This window comes from Canis aureus, chromosome 6 (genome assembly GCF_053574225.1).
Source record: "Canis aureus isolate CA01 chromosome 6, VMU_Caureus_v.1.0, whole genome shotgun sequence".
NCBI classification, from domain to species: Eukaryota; Metazoa; Chordata; class Mammalia; order Carnivora; family Canidae; genus Canis; species Canis aureus.
The window spans coordinates 18,841,579-18,864,925 of record NC_135616.1 but is presented as its reverse complement, the minus strand read 5'-3'; the positions used below and the strand labels follow the sequence as shown (position 1 = coordinate 18,864,925).

Sequence of the window (23,347 nt, the reverse complement as noted above, 5' to 3'; positions counted from 1 at the left end):
AAAATTCAATTCCACCTTGCCCCAGCCCAGCCCATTTCAAGTAGAATAGCCAGCCAACATTTTCTAAATGAATGAACAAGTGAGCAAATGAACCTTTTGAAACATCTGTTATGTAAGTTAGAGTAGGCTAGTATATTTTGAAAGCTGTATATTTTAATTTTTAATTTTTTTAGTGCACAAAGGGCAAGCAAATAGCCATCTAAGAATCTTAAGAGGAGGTTCCCAGGGATGCAATTAAAGTTAGAAGGAACACATTTAGCTTTTGACACTGCTATACAAGGAATTTTTATGACCACATCCAAGAAGTCAATAAGTCAAGTTTATTGTCTTTTTAGAGGCAGATGTGTCCTGTAGTTAAGATCTAGGACCAGCAGTTAGAGGAGTAAATAAAATGCCAGTTCTCTATGGTGGGGAGATACAGTCTGTGGGGGGTGGGGCGAGGAGTCCACATCCTGGGCCAGCTGGCTCCTGCCTTCTGCATGACCACTGACCATCCTGCTAACCCTCTAGCCAGTTGTGATCATTTTAAGACAGACCAAGTGGAAGAATGTGGATGGAGCAAGGTAAATCTGTCCCTTCTCTTGCGAAAGCCAAAGTATGGATAGCCTAGTAATGGAGAGTGGTAACCTTCCACTCCTGGTACACAGTGGCTAGTGTATAAAATATCACCATAAATTCATTACTAGATAATTATAGGCTAAGCCACTTGACCCCACAGCAACTTCCTTCTTTGTGAAATGGTGATAATACTTAACATTGTGCAGAGGTTTCTGATTTCAAACTAAAAGGCCTTCTATGAGGGTTAGATACAGTTTCACTGCCAACCTCTGCTGTTTGCAGTCTCCTTCCAAGAGAGTGCATGCAGAACACCAACTTCTGAAAACTTGGGAGGTGTGCCTGGACAGCTTTTATCATCTTACTTTTGCTGTGTTTTAGGTCTGGGAATGGGGGTGACTTGGGAGAGGGTACAAATGACCAGATAGTTTTCAGGAGTGTGGAAACCATACACTCCTGCCCTGATCTTTCAGGATCCAACTAAATAGACTTCTGTGTCAGCTAAATATGAGTTTACCATAACCTGAGGCATCCATTTAATTTTCTGTTCTGCACATTTCCTCCCTGGCAAGAAAATAAAGGGAAAGGAAGCATTATTCCAAACTTCAGTCCCATTTCTGTATTTCTTCATTCAGTCATTTGTTCAAAAATATAAAAAAAAATAAAAATCCTGATTAGGAAGGAAAATATAGCAACATGCCAAGAATATGTACTAATTGATTTAATTGGACAATACATACTTTTCCTTTTTAAAAATACTGTTTTTTAAAAATGTCAAAAGTAATAAATGTTCAATGCCACAAAGCACAAGAGAATAAAAACAAAAACAAAATTTGCCCATCATATCATCACCCAGTCCTAAACCTTACTAATATCTTGATGTGTTTAATTCCAGAGGTTTTCATTACACATATCTTTGAATTAATAGCCTTTCCCTATAGAACTTTTACAGAACGTGTGCTTTTCACTTTAATGTTTTAATTTAAAAAACAAAAATTAGTAACACCCATAGTTGAGTTGTAGTGTGTCTTTAAAATACTCTGATATTGGGATCCCTGGGTAGCTCAGCAGTTTAGCGCCTGCCTTCAGCCTAGGGCATAATCCTGGAGTCCCAGGATCGAATCCCACATCAGCCTCCCTGCATGGAGCCTGCTTCTCCCTCTGCCTGTGTCTCTGCCGCCCACCCCCCCCACCGCCCCTCTCTGTCTCTCATGAATAAATAAATAAAATCTTCAAAATAAATTTTTAAATAAAAAATAAAATACTCTGATATTTTAAATATATTTAAAATATCTAAGAGATATAATTTAAAAGGTAATGCAACTATTTTTACACAGCAAAATTCTATCAAAATGGTGGGTTTTTGTCAAGTTCACTTTCCTTTTGTGGAGGGAAAGCAGAGAAATTTTGGCAAATAGTTGTACTTTTTCATGGTCCCAGTTTGGTAATCTAATAAAAGAGCTTCTCAGATATATGTTTCATTTGAAAAAGAAAAAAACAAAGAGGCATGTTGAGGGCATGCACTGGGTATCTGGCAGAGATTGTGCATTGAAATAGATAAACATTAGTAGCCCCTCCTCTTGGCCGGCAGCAAGAAGAGTAACATTTTGCTATTTCAGATTAGGAAGCAATTGCAGATTAATTTAACACAGTTGCTAGTCGTTTTGAAACAACTTGGAAGCCTATTTTTGCTGTCTGGGGTTTTTATAATCTGATTTTGATCTGAAAAGGAAAATCACTACACTTCAAGTGCCACTTCATTTTATGAACATACCATAATGATTTCATTCTCTACTTCCTTTCATACACTTGTCCAAAGCACATAACTAGCATTGTGTTATGCTCTGTCCTATTTTCTTTTTTACTTATCTGTACCCCACCATGGAATCCTTTTATCAGTGCAAAATGCTGTCTTTTTTCCCCTGTGGATCTTACCTCCTCAACTATTTTTAAAGTTCTCTGTACTTCTCAGTAGGTCCGTAGGAGGCTCCTCTGTACCTCTGGTTTACTGCTCTGTGAAATTTCATTTTCCATGTGCAGAAAGAAAGAAACGACCTTCATCCTTCTCCGTGCCAGCACTGTATTGTATGCCTTCACAAACACATCTCCCCCGCTGCTGGCTTTCTCTCTGTGTAGGGTGAGAAGATTCAGCCTGGTCTTAGAGATGATAGGAGTAACTGGAGTCTGATAGGTTTGGAAACTTCTCCAAGATCACACAAAGGGTGAGGCTGAGCTCAAAGCAGGTCCACATTCCAAAACCAGGGTTTTTTCTCCTGCACACATAGTGTGTTCTGTGTAGGTAACTTTTCCTACTATATCAAGGTTTGAAAGTAGTCTTACCTGAAGGACATGTTTTTCTTTCCTGTTTTTGGGCAGAAATCTTTCTTCAGTATATTATGTGCTTTCCAATCTAAGCTAGTCTGGAGTTTGTTTTGGAAATGATGTAATTCTAGATTATTTTTATAAGTAGATACTGTCCTATGCACTAGAAAACCGTGATCACACCTATTATAAATGCATAGATTAAGAATAAGTATGTTCTGTGGGTTTGAAGGGGGCTCCTATGATACAGTGAATGGAGGATTTGATGTCAAATTTGGATGATCAGAAGGGTTTGGGGCCTAATTCTTAGATGTCTTCAGAGACTGACAGAAACAGTCCTCTAAATGTAAATACAATACCTATTGATTTTATTTTTTAAAAATATTATTTTAAAATATTTTTTAAAATATTTTATTTATTTGAGAGAGAAAGAGCTTGAGCAGTGGGAGGGGCAGAGAGAGAGGGAGAGTCAGACTCCTCATGGAGCAGGGAGGCTGCTGTGAGGTTCCATCGCATGACCTGAGATCATGACCTGAGCCGAAAGCAGACACTTAACTGACTGAGCCACCCAGGCACCCTTCAATATTCATTGCTTTTAAATCACTGCTGGGCTTTTATTTATTTATTTATTTATTTATTTATTTATTTATTTATTTATTTTATTAGAGAGAGAGATTGAGAGAGAGAGAAGCAGAGACACAGACAGAGGGAGAAGCAGGCTCCATGCAGGGAGCCCGATGTGGGACTCGATTCCGGGTCTCCGGGATCACACCTTGGGCTGAAGGTGGCGCTAAACAGCTAAGCCACCGGGGCTGCCCTTATTTTATTTAAACTCCTGTGGAATTGTAAGATTTTTTTCTCTCTCTCTCTCTTCGGGGTCATTCTGCTATTTAGTTAAAGTCAGTAGAGACCACAGAACTTGACACATGGTAGGAGCCCAATTAAGTATTACCTGAATAAATGAAGAAATAATGAGATCTCTCCAAAATACATTGACATTACGGTTGGGAGTCTTGTCAGATGGCTGTGGTCAGTAAAGCAATGTTTTTCTACAGGAGCCATTATTGTGAGTCCATTGAGATTGTGTCAGGTCTCAATTAACACTCCCAAGGTAACTGTAGATTTCCATCCTAGGAACTAGCAGGGTCCATGCTGAAGATACTGTGATCACAGTTTGCATACCCTAAGCAGTTGACCAACCAACTATCAGAAAATAGAATTAATGGGAACGCTCCAGTCTCTGGGCATTCCATATAGTATGGATGCTACTTGAGTCTGTGTGTGTGTGTGTGTGTGTGTGTGTGTGAGAGAGAGAGAGAGAGAGAGAGAGAGAGAGAGAAATATATATATATTTTAAACCCAGGTTGAAATTTGTAGAAGTTATGATTTGTATTAAATTCCCTCGCTGCTGTATTGAATGTTATAAATTACAATATCAAATAATACAGATAAGTATTTTTCTATTGACATGCTTTTCTGGAAATATCCCCAAGAAACCCGTTTCTTTTCCCAGTGAAAGAGATAATATAGTCCCACTTGATAGTGAAACGTGACATAAGACAGGGGCATACGTTTTTAACAAATAAAGTCATTAAGACTTCCAGTTTAAACTTGAGCTCATTTGTCCCCGGCACTGCCCCTGGGGCTTCTGTTGGAACAGCACTCAGCTAGGTTAGATTTAGAAGGCAAAGTTTTCATTAGCTTCTTTTGAAAGATGCCTAAAGTCAAATCCCTTGAAGGACTCTCCTACCAAAAAATCACTGCTGCTTTGCTGGGTAGGTGAGGTGGATGATTGAGCTAAGGAAGCCTCAGACTTAGAGCAGCTGGGAAATGGAAATTTTAAAGGTAAACTGATCCACATGCCTGGAAAATCCACACAAGATAGAAATGAGGGAAAGAGGAATTGGAATAAAATTTCAGATGGCTCTTTCATGTCAGAGTAGTAGAGTCAGCTTTGATGCATCCTATGGGAGGAAATAATAAACATCTTTTTAGCTTTTAAAAGAAGCATTTATTTCGCAGAAATTTGGATGGGTATTTGAGCAGTAAGGTGTTTTGGTTGACATGTTTTGCAAGATTATTTTCGGTTGACTTTCTTTTTAAGTAGAACTTTAAGTGAATAAATCTTCAGCGTCCACATGTGTACAATCGTGAAACCACCCAGATCAAGATTTAGAACTTGTCAGGAACACCTGGGGGGCTCAGTGGCTGAGGGTCTGCCTTTGGCTCAGTTCGTGATCCTGGCGTCCTGGGATCGGGTCTTACATTGCGCTCCCTGCAGGGAGCCTGGTTCTCTCTCTGCCTATGTCTCTGCCTCTCTCCTTGTGTCTCTCATGAGAAAATAAATAAATATAATAAAATCTTAAAGAAAAAAAAGATTTAGAACTTGTCTAGCAGTCCAGAAGGCTCGCTCTTACCCCTTCCAGTCAGTAAACACCCCCCCACCCCCGACAGGTGGCCAGCATGCTGAGCTCTGTCTTCACGGACTCATTTCGTGGTCTGTAACTTCATGTGAGTGGAATCACATGGGATGTGCTCTTGTGTCTGGCGCCTTTTCTCACTGTTCTCTCTGTGAGAGCCCTAAATGTTGCGTTTTCCTCACCACATGGCTATTAATTTCATTTATTTTTGTAAAATCAGTTAAAAGGGAGATATAGTGCTGTGAGGTCATAAGCAGTTTATATTCACTTCTGAAGTAACTCTGCTTCTCCATTTAAGCCTGGCTGGGGGCACCTGCCTGGCTGGGTGGGTAGGGCATGCCCCTGGATCTTGGGGTTGTAAGTTTGAACCCCATGCTGGATGTAGAGATTACTTAAAAATAAAGTCTTTTAAAAATACTTTATAAAATCAGTCAATAAATACATACAATAAACATAGCTGGTAAGCTCAAGTCTCTCATGATTTGGGCATCCATATATAAAGAAAAATTCAAGCAGGGTTTACTATGGTGTTCAGTGGGACAGCCACTAGCCACATGTGGCTATGTTCATTACAATTTAAATTAATTAAAATACATTAAATGAGTTGAAATGTAAAAATCAGTTCTTCAGTTCCACTAACCACACTTCAAATGCTCAAATCATCACGTGTTGCTAGTGGCCACCTTCCTGAATGGAGCAGATCTGGAATGTTCCCATTGTTAGAAAGCCCTGTTGGACAGCGCTGCTTAGAAAGCTGGCTGTTGGCCGCCTTCCCCTACCCTTTCTCCCTTTCCAGACATAAGGATGTGGTAGTGGGTTTTATTTTTCTCGTTTTCATTAACATTTAATTCTGTGGTTCTCAGACCATCATCTTACAAGTTTCTGTGTCTTACCTTATCCCACCAGACCTTGGGGAAAAAAATAAGTGGGAGAGTTCTCACAACATGCTACACTTTTAATTTCTAGAAAGTACTGTGTGTTCTCCGACCTTGGGGCCATGGCAATACTGTTTGACACCCTCCTTCCAGCATCCAACTCTGTGTCAATTTCTCTTCTATCAGATCTCAGCCTAGGCTGGCTCCAGGGCACCTTCCCCATCCCTCCTCCCGGCACCCAGCCTGGGTTACGTGTCCCCTCAACTCAGCTGTCCTAGTGACTGGGCCTTCCCCTGCCTCGTAGCAGCTGCTTGTTTCTTGGCTTCTGTCTCCCACCAAACAGCAAGCCCGGTGAGGTCAGGGGCCATTGTGTCATGTTCTCTGTTGTGTATTGATGTCTGGTGCAGCACCTGGCTCTTAGGAGGGCTTAGTAAATACTGTGGAAGAAAAGAGGGAACAATGGGCTGCAGAAGGAAGGGCCGGAACCAAGTAGCTTCGTGTCACGGTCTCTGTCTCCCAGGTAGAGGGGTCTGTTTCCCAGAGGAGTTTATTAGAGGCGACTTTGGGTCTGGGCACCTTACTGAATACACATCAGCACCCTGAGCTGCTTCTTCGGGGGTGATGATGGCACAACCAAGACATTTGCACCCTTCCCAGTAAAAGTGTTTGGTTTGCCTTTCCTGGGAAATAATACTAAAAGACATCCACACTGAGATGATGCTGGGTGAGCAATCAAAGGGAAAGGCAGATGGGGAAGTGGAGCTGCAAAATGGTCATAATATGGTAGAAAATGCTGCATCTGTCAGCAGGCAGCTGTTGTTGGCATCACAGGCCACGTCTCACCAAGCCAGATGACCTCACAGGGAGGCAGCCATGTAAAGAAAGGAAGGATAGGTACCAGAAGCCCCAGCTCAGACTAGCTTTAAAAATAAAGAACTTTATTTTCCCGAGTAACAGGAAATTGAGAGAGGCTCGGAGTTGGTTGATTCAGAGTGTTGGCAATGTCACTGAGAACCTAGGTCTTTCCAACTCAACTGGCCATCCTGGGTGTTGGCTTCCTCCAACGCCCTGGTAGGAGTGTTGGTACCAACTCTGGTACCCATGAGGCTGGTAGGAAAAGGCTGCTGCAGGTATAGACACCCCATCTAGAAACTCAGCATCGAGGGCAAGAAGCAAAAGTCATTGGCGAGGAAGGGGGTGGCCAGAGTGGGTGAGATGAAGCATCTGGAGTAGACACAGTAGGTACTGAGTATCCTTTATAAGCGCCAAGACCTTCCAGCCCCAAGTATCCTCCCCATATCCCAGCCTACGGATTTTAAAAGTTCTCTCGATCTGCCTCTGACATAAAAATGCCTTAGGAGTGATCCAGCTAACAGGACACACACAGACCAGGGAAGGCTCTCAGAATAGAGAAGAGCAAAGGGGAGAAAGTCAGGCAGCTCCCCAAAGACCAGTTCCAATACTTGGCAGTCCTGACAGAGCGGGGCCCAAGCTGGGCCATCGTGAAACTCCCTCCTGGCCCTTAAGGATTAATCCCCCCCCACCCCCCACCCCCTGCCGCTGAAGGAACACTAGCTTAATTTTAAATGTAGCAATATCCATACATTTATGATTTACAATGTAAATGGTATATATTCTGGGAAGTCTGGAATCCTTCAGCCGATCAGTTATGCTTTAATTTTTTTCTGCTTCTATATAGACCTCGCAGTGTTGGAGCTGTGCTGAATGAGGTCACAGTCTAACTACAGTATTAACCCTGCAAATCTGTTCATTTTCGCCTGAGCACCCTCAGGCAGGATACAGAATGTGTCCAATTGAAAAACTATTACAGACACTGCAGTGCTGTGATGGGATGAATCGTACCAGGGAGGGGGGGGAGTATGTGTGGGGGAGGGAGGAGGGGAGTGTCTTTAGCCAGGTAGGAAGTATCTCTTAAAAGTAGAGGTTATGTGATTGCATTTTTAAAGGAAAAATGTTCTTTGTCATTAGAAGTTTAAAATGCTAACTTTCAATATTTTCAAACCTTAACTGTTTTCTCTTTTCTATCAACCGTGTCTTTGTTTTTTTTTTAGTTTTTTCCCCATCCAGTACACCTCTTCAGCGTCTCTTCACTGTGTACTACAAACATCCTTTTATGTTTTCTTAATATCCATTTTGCATTATTAAAAATACATAGGAAGGTACAAAGAATAATACAACGAACACCCAGGAACCGACCACCCAATTTAAGAAATAAAACATGAACTCTTTTCTTATGACTGTGTCTGGGCCCTGTTTAATTCAGCATGGAGAAAAACACAACACAGATGGTCAGCATTTTGTGCAAAGGCCCCATCCCACCCCATTCATGGTAGATGCAGTTTCAGAAAGCATGTGCATTCACGGTCTTGCCTGGACATGTGGTTAATGCTAAGTAGTCTTACAGTTGTGCCCCAGGTAACTCCTAAAGCTGTTTCAGATCATAAAATCTGTGATGTTTTGCAAATTTATATTTTATCATGCTGGGTTTTATGCACAAAAACTAGATGACTTCCCCTTTATAATCTCCATCAAAGGCATTTTTCAAAATCCCTTTATTATGCTTTATCATGGGCTTTGCCACACATTGTTTGCATGTTTGAAAACAATCTCTGGCTAAATTATAAATCTGAGAGTATTGTTGTGGCGTTCGTCTTGCAGAACTCAGACATAAATGCTATTTTAGCTTATTCCTCAATTGTAGACTCTAAATATTTGACCCCTTCATTGAGTGCCAGAGACCTGACTTGACTTGTCTGTGGTTTGGGCTCTTGTTTAAAAGCAATCGACCATGTTTAGAGAGTGTTTGAAATATTTATATTGTATCCATGGAAAGGATGTAATATTTTATTTCCTGAAGAGTACACTTCCTCCAGCATGTTCTCACTGCCACCGTGCAATGTCCTCCATCTGCTCTGTCACTCACACTGTACCTCTGCCTTTGGGACTGCTCCTTCGGCACCTGCCCCATGTCTACCTTGGGAGCTTGATCTCTTTGAGAAGTCTGACATAGAGAAGAGCAGCTTGCTTGTGGCTCACAAACACATACTTATCACTGAAGGGTACAGTCTTTTCAGTTTCCCCAGACCCATGGTCTCACAGAGAGAGAGGCAGAGGACAGACGGGCAGAGTGTGCATTGATTTTTTTTGTTTGTTTGTTTTAAAACTCTTGGCTGATGAACTTATGGTGCCTATTTACAAGGTTGCTTTGAGAATCGGTGCTGATGGCCAGGCTAGTCCTACCCTCTTTTTCCTGATTTAAAAAACAGAAATCGAGGAAAACATGTTGCAGAACACAAGGGCCAAAAGGTCTGTATATATCCCAACTGCATAGCACTTAAGTTTCCTAAAAGAAGGATAAGGCACGCGTATTTTATTTAGACGTGGGCTGTTTTAAGTGTTGATTGTCTTTTCATTTGGAATGAGTAGTAGCTCTCCACATGCCATTTACCAGTTGTTAAATGTGAGAATTCATTAGTAAAATAAGCCGTCATAGAGCTCAGGATGATTGGAAATGAACATTAGTTCAGCTCCTTGATTCTGAGCATGGGAAGTTTTCCTTTTCTTTGTTACAGATTTTGTTTTTCTAACATCCATTACAACAAGAACGAGAGCCTGCTCATTTGGGGAGATTTTATTGCCGAATGATTATCAGCACTAGTCGCTGGCTCATTCTTTATGATGCATGTGTTTCCTTTCTCCACTGAAAAACGAAAACGTGTCTAAACTTGCTTATCTCTCTGTAGGACAGTCGACCCAATATGTCAAGACCTCTGATCACTAGATCTCCTGCATCTCCACTGAACAACCAAGGCATTCCTACTCCAGCACAGCTCACAAAATCCAATGCGCCCGTCCACATTGATGTGGGTGGTCACATGTACACCAGCAGCCTGGCCACCCTCACCAAATACCCCGAATCCAGGTAATCTGAAAAAAAGGAAAAGTCATGCTCGGAAGTGCATGTATTTGATGCTCTAACTGTTTTTCCTTTGACCAGCATAGCAGCATGGCCTCACTGGGGCCCAGGGTTAGAACATGAGTGCGCCGTGCGGGCCACCCGGCCACCGGTACTGCCCTTGGATGTGGCTGTAAATCTCACCCTGGTCAGGGCCTGACCCACAGCTTAGTCAGGTGCATGTAGACATGTCACACGGGAATGGAATTTATGATATTTCGCCCTGCTAAGATCTGCACGTTTCTTGTCGTAGTACAAAAAGAAGGATGCTTTCTATCTGCCATGAGCTTTTCTTCCATCTTCTTCTAAAACATACTTTCTTATCAGTTCCTAGAATTTTCTAGGAGATCATTTGGCCCGCCAACTTGTGAACTAGAAGGAAAAAAAAATACGAGAGACTCCTATCAGTGAGTGGGGCAGTATATTTAGAACAGTATGCAAAAGTCCAGGAAGCCAAGATTGACTTGCTTTAAAAAAAAAAAAAAAAAAAAGAAGAAGAAGAGCAGTGGGATCTCTGAGCACTCAAGGCAGATAAGTAAATATAGAAAGTGTTTGAAGAGGCAGAGTGGTTTACAAATCGGCAGTACACGCTTGATGCTCATGAGACAGCCCCTCCCGTGTCCCCACCCACCCTCTTCTAAAGGAGTTCCAGGGAAACAGTTTGCTTTGTTATCACCTCTGGGACACCCCTCCTGGCTCTGCCTCCATTTGGGGGCTATGCCCAGATCCTCTAAGGGAACCGATCTTCGGCAGCTCTGCTGGTGGGTGGAGAAGGAGGAGGCAGGAGCTCATGTGGGCTAAACTCAGGTTAAGGGAGTTTCTCTGCTTGGTTTTGGTCACATGAAATGGAAACACACCACTTGGGCTTCAGGAGAGCACTAATTGCATCTTTGAGAACTTCTCATAAAATGACAGATACCAGGTAGCTTATAGCCTGCACAGGTAGCACCAACGCAGACATCGCTGGCATCTGGTAACTGCATGAAGACCAGTTTCTTTGGTTTTGTTTCTTTATTCTCGCTCTACTACCTGATACTTTATGACAGAACATGAAGGTTGAGAAGAGGAAAGATGAAAATATTTTCTCTCGATTTCCAGATTCATTTTCTGCCATTGAAGTGAAATGATTTCTTAAAGCACAGATGACTATTAATTCAATTCTCAAAGAAACTGTATATTATTAAATGGAATTATTTAATCAGTCAGTTATTAATATTACTGAGTCCCCGCTTTCCCTCAGCGCATTGTAAGAGGTGCTCCAAAATCATGCCACGTGATGGCTATATTTCCCAAGAATATCATGATATAAGTAAGTAATGTTTCTTTAAAAAAATACTTCCATTCCTTCTGAGCTAATACCAACAAAAGAAAATCACCGTGCCTCTTCAGATGAGTCCTGAATTCTAGGGGGCAAGCTACAAAACGGAGGAGTCAGAAAGCCAATCCTTAGCAATAGCAGAATTCACGAATCTGATCTGATGGCCTTTTGCTTCAGTCGGATTCTTAAACTCTGATCCAGGAGGGAAGTTAATAATTACCCCATTCACATATGATGTATTTATTTCAACTCCTCTCTCAAATAATTTGCCACTTTAAAGACCTCAAACAGTGTTCCGCTGGGAGAGTCTGCCTCTGGCCACCTGTGCATGGGTTTTTCTAAGAGTCTGCATTCGCATTCTCATTCACCACACCCTGAGACATGCAGCGCATTCCGTGATCTCAGTACTCTGGATATCTGCACTGTCTCTATGACAGCCACTAGCCTTGTGCAGTCACTGAGCACTTGAAATGTGGCCGGTCCAAATCAAAATGCCCTCTAAGTGTAAACATACACTGGATTGTAAAGAATTAGTATAAAAAAAATCTCAGTAGTTTTTTATTATTGATTTCGTGCTGGAATGAGAATATTCTGAGTTGAATAAAATGTGTCATTAAAATTAATTTCATCTGTTGCCTTTTACTCTTTTAATGTGTCTCCCAGGAAATCCCAAATTACATTTTTATTTCTATTGGACAGTGCTGAACTATACACAGGTTTTTAAACTTCTAATCAAACCTACTTCTCCCCCAACCTGATACTTCCATGCATCAAAACTTGAATTTTTCTTTCACCAACTTACTTAGAAAAGATGAAATTACTCATCTTCCTTTCCCGATCCTTCCCTACACTTCTTGTCACCACTGGGCCAAGGTATCATGGGGAAAACATCACATATAAGTTATGGTTCATTAGTGCCACATTTGAATGCTGACTCTTTCATTCAGTAGTTGTTTGGCCATGGACAGGTCCCATTTCTAAGCGCCTGTCTTCTCTCTTGTAAAATAGACACAGATCTGTCTAACCTCGCAAGGCTATTGAGAGGATTAAATGTGATTACGAAAAGCACGCCATGGCCCTACGCCCAACACATAGTATTGCCTTTATGCTTAATCTTCTGCCAAACCTAGCAATTGTTTCTTTTCAAACTGGCTTCCAAATATCAAATATATCCCATTCCTTCATTTTCTAGACCATGGAAACAGGCACACTTTAGATTCTTGTCTGAATTAATGCAGGCTCCAGGGAATCCTCGCCTGTTCTGTTGATCTTGGTGCCCCTACCTGTCCCAGAGCTGCTGAGCTGTTCCAAGATCATCTTTATTGTTAGGGAGATATTTTTAAACATATATGTTGAGACTCTGAAACAAGCCTTACAAAGTGACTTCTCTTTCTTTTGCTTACACCTAAAGCAGATGACAGTGCTTTAGATGTTGAATAGACCACTCTGCTCCCTCTTGGATTGTGTGTGTGTGTGTGTGTGTGTGTGTGTGTGTGTGTTATAAATCACTCATTGTTCATTTCAAGGCAACGATCAGTTTAATGGGATCTTTACATAAATTTTCATAGTCAAAGATACGGAGAAGAAAGAGTTTTGCGCTTTTCTTATGCATGTCAGGTGCTCCTTCCAACTTCTGAGAATATCTCTTGCATATCATCAACCCTTTGGGGATAAATCCTAGGAGATTAGTTTGTCCATGACTATGTAATTACAAATAGCTCCAACTCTTCCCACCCCATGGGACCATTCCCTGACCTCTTCCCCTTCAGCACACCCTAATTTCTCTCCCACTTGTCTTTCTCTTGGTGTAGCCCAAAGGGGAAGAAGGCTTTTTCCTTGGTTTTGTTTTCTAGGACTTCAAGGGGAGACTTGTAGTGTAAAAAATCCTAATTTGTTTGTAGTAAGTGATTGTAAAAGATGTCATGTCTTTCTACAACTTCAAAGGTCCTGCAGAGAGCCTTTATTCCATTTTGAAATACTTTAGGTAGCTTTTTATTCTGTCTCTATTTATCACCTTCTTGGCTAAAGACTACCTTTAGAACCCCAGAAAATGGTACAATGGACCACACAGCTAAACATTAGAAGCACCTGGGAAGCATTAAAAGGCCAGGCGCAGTCCTGCCCCAGACCAATAAAATAGGAATCTTTTCAATTTGCCTAAGAGATCCTGATTTTCACCATCTGGCTTTGAAACAACACCAAGATGTATAGTTCCTCCAAGTAAATATAAGCTTCTTCCTCAATGAATATTTCATGCTATATCATCATGGCCATTCCACCAAAAGAAAATACCTTTTGATCTTTATTTCTTTAATTACCAAGGTTACCAGCCTTCCCTGTTTGTGGGTACCCCCTGTGCTTTTTTTTGGATGGGGGAGACTTGTAAGCCCTGAGTAGGGATTCAGTAAGCAAGCTGACTTTTAATTTTACAGCACGGTTCATCACTCACATTGTTATTCACATCCGTCGTCAGGTGGTTTCTAGCTAAAGGGACGGAAGGTTTCAAATTAACTGCCGTAGTGCATACATCAGTGATGTGCTCTGTCTTACTAATGTTTTGTGTAAGATGCAAAACAGCTCTGTGGAAGTGTTTATGAGACCGAGGCTGATCCACACCACCTCAGGGATCAAGGAGGTAGATCCCTTGCAGAGGAGCTGACAAGTCTCTGATTCCAGTTGCTATTCGGAATTGTAATCACCAAGAAAAACGCCCAGTTCAGATCTGCAACAACTTTACATCAAATGAGTAAAACAAAACAAAACAGAAGTTAAAAAAATATAGTACCATCAGGAAGATTCTTAATGGATTTATGAAGAAAATAGAATATATTTTACTTGACAGTTTGCTAACTTGATACTTGTTACTTGCTAGTATCTAGAACATGGGAGGTGGCCCTCACTTATTCTCTTGCCCCGGGCCCTGCATGTTTTAAGAATGCACCTGATTATATCTGATTTAAAAAATCTAAGGTACCCATTGTTAACATCATTGATAACAACAAAATCTAGGTATCTAAATCATTTGTCCTAAGTAATTAAGATTGGTACCAAATGACATGGCCTCTTTAAAATCTCCCGCTGTTGCCGCTGAAATATCTTTGTAGCCACATGTGTGTGTGATATTAAAGAAGCACCCTGTGCAGGGGTCTGGGAGGCTCAGTAGGTTAAGTGTCCGACTCGATTTCCGCTCAGGCCTTGATCTCAGTGTTGTGAGTTCAAGCCCCGAGTTGGGCTCCACACTGCGCATAGAGTCTACTCAAAACGAAACAGAACAAAACAAAAATATTCTGTGCTTTGAAAGAATACACGAGTCTGAGTCCACAGGTCCATTTTTTGTCCTTTATTATGAACAAAACCAGTATTAACAGCAGTTTTATTGATGGTTATTCAGATGTAGACTTTTTAAACCCGGAAAGTGGGCTGTGACTGCTAATGAGAGAAACCTCTCGGGTGGTAATAAGACAGGGGTCTTAACTAAAAGAGCCGGTCAGCCAGTGACCCAGAGGTGAAAGACGAGATCTCATGTTACAATCCCCTGAGCCATCCGATCTGACTGCTTGACAGAGCTTTTGTGTATTTTAAACCCGGTACATGAGTTAACTCCCACATAAGTAGATTATGCTAAATTGGTCTCTCCTAAATAGCAGCAGAGTTACTAAGCACACTGGCATATGTGGGTAATTGCAAAACTCAAGAGACGGCCTTTCAGCCTTACAGTCAACACCCATGGCCACCCAAGGGGTGTGTGTATTTGGAGCTTTAGGATGGAGATGCCAAACATGTGTGCCTTGCCAGCAGAGATCAGCTTCTGGCGTGCTTCACTCTTGCTGTGTTAGCCATGAAAGCATGGTTCACGTGGAGCTGCCCCAAAAGAGCAGTTGGATGAGCGCTCCAGAAAGAGACTGATGTGCACACTCTCTCAGGACAACTGAATTGCAGCGTTTGGATTTCCATGTAATTGTGGTAGGCCAGCCGAGGAGGTTTTCTGTAATCCTGCATTAGGGCTGAGGATTCTGTGCTGTGACTCTGTGACATCATGGTTCCAGTTTCATACGCCAGGCCCTAGACATGGGTCCCATCCTGTCATCACGTGGGCCTGCATTTCAGGATCCCAACAAATATGCCAAAAAAAAAAAAAATGCATCCTCCTTGGAGCACAGTTCACTGAGCTTTCTTGCAGAATTACTGTAGGATACCCAAAAGGGGGCTTTTTAATATAACCTGTTCTTTAGATCAACATGGTTTATAATGCAGTGCCCATCAGGGTGCCTAGGTGGTGCATCCGTTAAGTGTCCGACTCTTGGTTTCAGTTCAGGTTGTGAGCTCTTGAGGTTGAGCCCCCATCGGGCTCCACACTCAGTATGGAGTCTGCTTAAGACTGTCTCTCCCTCTCCCTTTGTCCCTCCCCCTGCGCTCTATCTCACTCTTCCTCCCTCTCAAATAAATAAATCTTATAATGCAGTATCTATCTCACATTAAAAAAAAAAATCACAGAACAGATTACCGGGGAAGTAGAAGTCATACTGAGATATAAACTCTCAGCACAAATGGAAAGAAAGAGCATATCCCTGCTGCTTTGAAAACGCCTATGGAAATGCATAAAAGGAGGACAGTCTAACCTAATGGTGAACAGTTTTGATTGCTCAGATGAGTTGATCTTTTAAAAAAGAAAATTAGTTTAGAGGGGGATTGAAACGGAGGTAAAGCAACCTGGCAAATGAAAAATGGAAAGTTTCTCCAGGGTAATAGGGGCAATTTTCCTTTTCTCTGTCTCTTCTTGTCATCTTACATTATTGCTTTTCCAAAATTGCTCCTCAGTTATATAGGCAAAGAGTAAATGAAACCAGCTTCAAAAGAAGACTTTTTTTTTTTTTTTTTTTTTTTTTTTTGAATGATGAAACTGGATTTTCTCTTCAGTACTGAAAAGCCAGGAACTTAACGCTACACTACTGGCGGATTCAGCAAACTTCCTTTGCCACTTGGGAACAAAACAGACCTAGATTTTAAAGTGATATAACTCATAAAGTCTTGTCTTAGAGCAGACTTCAAAGAAACGTGGAGCCTTGCTACGGTGCCTGTATTTATTCCTGTCCTGTTCTTTCATCTACTGGATGATTTCTAACATGCTCCCCAGTGGCCAGGGCGTATACAGGTCAACAGAAGTCCTTGCTCCCCTGTGGTTTACATGGGGAAGCGGGGAGGACAGTCAATAAATGGCATTTGAGTTAGTACCAGGTGAGGTAGGAAGTAAGAAGAATAACACACAGAATAAATACGCCCACTTTGGGATATAGCGTGCCCCCTGTATTAGGCCAAAAGATCATTATATTCCTACATATTTGCTCATCTAAATTTTCACGACAAAATCTAGTTTATTTGTTAGTTTCAATTTATTTTTTTATTTTTTTAATATTATTTATTTATTTATTCATGGGAGACACAGAGAGAGAGAGAGAGAGGCAGAGGGAAAAGCAGGCTCCACGCAGGGAGCCCAATGTGGGACTCGATCCCGGGTCTCCAGGACCACGTCCCGGGCCAAAGGCAGGCACCAAACTGCTGAGCCATCCAGGGATCCCCCTAGTTTAAATTTAGAAGCAGATTTTTGTCATTTAGACAAATCACCCCAATCTAGGCTCAGTTGCCTCTTTTGAGTTCTGTTACTCATCTCCTGCTCCCTGACAGTGTTCCCTGGCACATACAGATAGATGTTCACCCCTCAGCTCAGCAGGAGGGGGATACAGAGTGAAGTCTTCTCTCGGGGCTAGATCACTTCACTGCTGTACTGACCCTCATACTATTCCTGAGACATTTTCTTTCATTTTGCATTCATTGGTCGCAGAAGTTATACTCGGGTTTGACCAAAGTAGTGAATGAATGGATGAATGAATGAATGAGTGAATGAGGGCAGAAACCCCCTTGGTGGCAAATAACAAAGCTGTTTTTTTCCCCTAGCCACTCCTGGCTTAGGCTGGGAAGAAGGTGAAGGCCACCCTACCGCCCCGGGCCTGTGGCGGCCGCAGTGCCATCGACGGCAGAGCGGATTCGGCAAACTTCCTTTGCTGGGTATCTAGCATGAGGCCGCTCAGGATTGGACCCTGGGTCTCGTTCTCGATCTTTCTGACCTTCTAACTCGCCAGGAACTCAACCTCATTTGGGATAGAAACACTGGCCCTAGAGAGCTCTTTCTCAGTCTCCCATATTCTTCCTACGTGGTACGGTGACCACCGCCGAGTGGATGTTCAGAAGTTTGCTTGATACATGAATGAATTATTGGGTGAAGTAATGGTGTATGGGGGCCAGGTCCTCAAAACAGTGAAGGACAAGTAACTGAGTAAAGGTGTTCAAAATAGTTTAGTTTACAGGCCAGGCTGGACTCCTTGTCTGTGTTTCTCATCTAACATGCCACAGTGATCTTAGAGGTAGGGACTGGTATTTAGCCCAGCTTATAGATAAAAGCACTGCAACTCTGAGGGGTCAAGTGACTGAGTAGGATTCCCACTCTCATTCCAACTCCAGGCCCTTTGTGGTTTCCTCTTTTAGAGCTGTGCTTCTCAACCTTCGGGGCATGTTAGAATCAAACCAACAAACCAACCTGGCCCTACCTGCAAAGATTCAAGTTTCATCGGTCTGGAGCAGGGCATGGGACAGTCTAATGTTTCCCATGGCCAGCCATGTAATCCTTCTTACCACTTTCTGGAATGTTTTCTCACAGTGGTTGTGAGCCAAGAGAGCAGATCGTCAATGGTAACTTCAAGCCATTTTATTCTTAAGGTGGCCTTCACTCAGTTCTTTAGGCTCTGGGGTGATGTAAGGACTTAATGGTAGGCCTAGTCCAATCAGAGCCTCAAGGATGTACATGCTTTTTTTCTTCAAAGACAAAGCCCAGAAAGGGATTTTTCTATATTCTATTTACCCTAAGGGAAAGAGTAAGGAGAAGGAAATAAATCAACCCAGTCAACAACCCCCAGTGAATCAGATGAACAGAATGGTGACACCTGTCTTCTAAATGTTTTTCTCCAACTGATACCTCCTCCCTAAGCCCCCCAGACCAGAGTTAAAAATGCAGGTTCCTGGGCCCTCCCCACCATTCAAGTGACCTGTGTGTCAGGATCCGAGGGAGTCTGCAGTTTTCATCAGCATCAGGCGATCCACTTGCAGCTCAAAGTTTGGGCACCAGGTCTTCAGAGGCGGGTGTGGAACAGAAACATGCCAACATCCCCACCGGGGTCAGTGGGGGGCAGAGAAGGGATGGCAGTGGTGTGGCAGGAGACAAGTCCTTAAAGGGAGACTTTTCCTATTGATTCTGGCTTGAGTCTCGTCACTTGGGACAATGATATGGACAGTGCTCCTTTTGATATGTCGTAATGAATAGTGTCATTGAGCAATGCCAAGATCATTTTTGCTCTGTGTTTTTTATTGTATTTTCATGTTTCCCCTCATCATACAACAAAGTACTTTATAATGCTCTATGCTCTATTTACTCGTTTGAAAAGTTAATTAGTAGGTAGTTCATAGAAGATTCTGGTAATCTTTCACAAGGTTAATATGTGAATAATAGACTCCACTTTATAAACTGTGTCTTAAGAACAATTCCATTAAAAGGGCTGAGAATTGGCAATGTTATTTCACACAACCCAGCTCATGAATCTCTTAGGACTTTGGATCCTCAAACCGTGTAGTTTCTTCAAAACAAAACAGAGTGTAGTTCCTGTCAGTCGCATAACCGATTTTGGTGGAGTGCTTCATTTGAGACTTACTTTATGGCAAATGAGGACCAACATTGAAACATTTTAGGTGAACTTCCAGAAGATGAACTGTATTTTGGTCACGTAGAGAGCTCTGTGGGCAGGAGTACTACACCCTACAGCGTTATTCTTGTGTCTACCATATAGCTCTTCACAGCATCTTCCCAGGCTGCCATGATCCACTTCATAGAGATGTGAAATCTCTCTGTATCAGAAAGGAGGCACCCCTGTGTCTATGCTGTGTGTATTCGTGGCTGAAATAAAACAATGCAAGTTATTCTCAAGTTAGGAGAGTCTTCTGTATTAAGCCAGTGCAGAAAATAAACTTTTCCCCCCCTTAGATTCCAAACAAAAGCGTTTATTATTCAAAACCAAAACACCTGATGTTGTAATTTGCATTTGAATTTTGAGAACTCTAAAAATAATAGTAAGCCTCAGAGAGTCACATTGAAGGATTCCTTGTGGGCCCACTGAGCACACGCATGCTCTTTGCTGAAAGCCAAGGTACGTTAATAGAGGAGTCTGGTCCACTAATCTGCCAGACTGTTTGTTCTATTATCACTATAGAAGTAACTCATTAAAATGCCATTTCTTTTTGGTAAAAATGCAGGATTTATAGCTTCAACTAGGTGGATTATCAATGTTCTGCCTCTGAAAGATTACCCTCAGGATGCCTGGAGATAGAAAGTAGCAACAATTGAGGGCACCTGGGTGGCTCAGTGGGTTAAGCATCTGACTTCAACTCAGGTCTCCATCCCGGGGTCTTGAGATTGAGCCCCAAATTTGGCTCCATGCTCAGCGGGGAGGCTGCTTCTCTCTCTCTCCCTCTGTCCTTCCTCAAGCTCATGCTTACTCACTGTCTCTCTCAAAAAAAAAAAAAAAAAAAAAAAGTACCCACAATTGGTCCTTAAAGCAACAAGCTGACGTGGGGGCATAATGTTATGCCTCCATTCCAATGGAGGGCTTCTGAGTGTGCTCACGGTGGCCCTAGTGAAAGAAGGAAGAAAGTGTGAGACATAGTGCTGTGGGGGTGTCTAGAAATAAATTGTACTGTTACAACTGTATGCATGTTGTGCATTAATATTCCAAAGGCAGATAACCAGAAGCTTCAATCTGGTGGCAATCCCTTTTGCAAAAGAAAATGTTAAAGAAAAAGAAACTCCAAGTCTCAATCCCCCAATTATATCAGCTTTTTGCTAGACCATCTGAATCTAATCAAGATACAGTGTCAGTGGAAATGACACTGTCACTGGATAATGGCTTCCTGCTGCTACATAAGTGCCATGTGTCCGTTTGCTTAGTAATGACATTGCTGCTTATCTTTTTTGGTGGTAATGATTATTTTTACTTCTGCGCAGTGTTTCTTACTGTGTTCCCATATTCAGAAGAGAAATTACAACTGTGCATAACAGCTAACCACCACTTTCAAACAGCAGTGAACCTTGCCAGGCCAAGGGCTTCATCACTGGAAGGTGGATCTGAGCGCGCCCAAACTTGCTTTCGTGATCTGAGCTGAATGTGTTCCAGAACTCCTGCCCGGCTTCATTAGACTTGTCAAGGCCCCTGCCATCCCTCCAAAAATTGATTTTTTTTTTTTTAAGAAACAGTTTAGAAGGCCCTGAGGGCTGAAAGCTTACCTAAAAAATGAAAACTCTTCTAGTCTCAAAGCAGTGCAAACAGTCAATAGCAAAGCAGAAAAGAAGGATCTTTTAAGTGTATCCCACTGATCCATAATCTTAGGGGCCCTATGGAAAGCCCTTCATCAGCACATCACCATTTTGATGATACATTGCAGAAGGAACAAGATGGCATGAAGGGTGGAAATCAGAGAAAATTGTCGCACTCATTAAAGTGGACTGGAATAAAGACTGTAACAACCCAGCAAACCCAGGGAACAATGTTAAATATGGATGAAGCTCTGGTCTTTACCTTGCCTGGATGTCTGTGCCAGTTAGAAACACCAAACAGTGACAATATAATTTGTATTTCCAAGTATGCATGCTGTTGGGCTTGAAGAACCCATTTGTAATCCTTTATGTAGATTTTTTTGAAGATTTTATTTATTTATTTATTCATGAGAGAATACAGAGAGAGAGGCAGAGACATGGACAGAGGGAGAAGCAGGCTCGATCGAAGAGGGATACAGGACTCGATCCCAGGACCCCGGGATCAATACCTGAGCCAAAGGCAGACGCTCAACCACTGATCCACCCAGATGCCCCCCTTTTTTTTTAATTAATTAATTAATTTTTTTTAAATTTTTATTTATTTATGATAGTCACAGAGAGAGAGAGAGAGAGAGAGGCTGAGACATAGGCAGAGGGAGAAGCAGGCTCCATGCACCGGGAGCCTGATGTGGGATTCGATCCCGGGTCTCCAGGATCGCGCCCTGGGCCAAAGGCAGGCGCCAAACCGCTGCGCCACCCAGGGATCCCCAGATGCCCCTTTTATGTAGATTTTCAAAATTAGCAAAAGTATTTATTTGTCAAGGGAGCTCTGGCTTCAGTACACTTCTCCCACAGGACTTTCAAATGGAGCAACAAGTATGGGAAACGATGGCTTGTGATGACAGCTAAACATTGTCACCTGCTGTTTAATAATCATCTGAAAAGGGAAAGAAAAAATAAGAAATTCTTGTTATTAGCCGAGAATATTCATTTTTTAAAATGTTTTGCAGGTTAGGGCTCCGTTCTGAATTTTGTTGGAAGGGCCGGGGAGAAATAGAGAGCTAACACCCACTGCTTGGGTGTCTATGGACCAGCATGGGGACTCTGGGTAAATTCTTGAACTATGATAAACCCCAGCAGGGCGGAGATGGTTACACAAGACACACACCTACCACCACACATTGTTGACTATGGTGTAGCCAAAGGCAGGATGCTGTCAGCAACGTGTTCCTTGTTTCCCAACCACACACACCCGAGAATGTTGTCTTTGAATCATAAGCTGATAGAAACTTAGTATTTTTCAGATGTCATTTTCACTTGGTGATTATTTAAATCATCTTATGACATAAATTCAAAATCTTAATCTTCTCAGAATAAAAAGCCTACCAGGCATGTTGTCCATCATGATTTGAGGAAGCAAATCCTGGACTTTTTTAAAAAGGCAGTCTGAACATTTTTTACATATACTTTATAATGTTTATGTACTTTTGAAGCTGTGTAAATGTGACTCTTGTCCTATTTGCAGCCTTCTTTCCATCTATAGAGGCCTAACTCACAGTCTTGAGGCTAACCCTCCTCCCTTTTGGATTTGTTCCTCAAAGCCTCATTTTTGAGTGTACTTTCAAGCTTCCTTGTCACTGTGAAGTCATGCAGGGACAGAAGAACTCAGTCATCTTCATTCATCCAACCATACTATACTCATGAGCAGTTGAACCATTCTTTGGTGCTATACTAAGACCTTTGGACCATGTCAGTACTGGCTGAGTGAATGTGTGTGTGTGTGTGTGTGTGTGTGTGTGTGTGTAGGAGCAAGGATGGGGTACAGAAGACTTAGGGTAGATTCACTTTCTTTCCTTCTTTTTTTTTTTTTTTTTCACTTGCTTTCTTCCATATATCTTCTCTTAGGCTTTCAAAAGATCATTCACCTCATTTTTAGGTAAATGGTATTTTTCTCATTTTTAAAAAATATTTTATTTATTTATTCATGAGAGACACAGAGACAGAGAGGCAGAGACATAGACAGAGGGAGAAGCAGGCTTCCTACAGGGAGCCCGATGTAGGACGCAATCCCAGGACCCCAGGATCACAACCTGAACCGAAGGCAGATGCTCAACCACTGAGCCACCCGGGTCACCTCATTCTTTCTTTTTTTTATTAAGCACTATGTTAAGTCTCTGGTTTTTCACCTCTGAGTACTAAGCAAAATATTGAAGTACTTCACTGTAAACTGCTGTTCTGCTGGCCCCATGATAAGCAGGAAAAAAATTTAAATTGAAAATAGAAACAGCTGGCTTCACCATAGTCCTCTGTCTGAGTGGCATATAATTAATGTGATGTGTTTATTTGAAGTGACTACTGTGACATGTTGTCAGCCACCTCCCAGAGTCACAGTAAAACACCAGAGGAAATGGGGACAGGTTCCCTTCCACATCCTGGTCACTGATAATCTCAAAGTGGAGCAGAGCAAGT

General features: G+C 42.0%; 1 protein-coding gene across 4 annotated transcripts in view; it reads left to right on the top strand.

Annotated features, from left to right (window-relative positions):
* Positions 1-23,347, top strand: part of KCTD1 (potassium channel tetramerization domain containing 1) — a 183,706-nt gene that overhangs the window by 127,492 nt on the left and 32,867 nt on the right. For all 4 annotated transcript variants that reach the window (XM_077900321.1, XM_077900322.1, XM_077900320.1 and 1 more), the window contains exon 2: positions 9,937-10,115. In XM_077900321.1, coding sequence (XP_077756447.1) covers positions 9,937-10,115 — 179 coding nt within the window. The remainder of the gene's footprint in view (positions 1-9,936; positions 10,116-23,347) is intronic.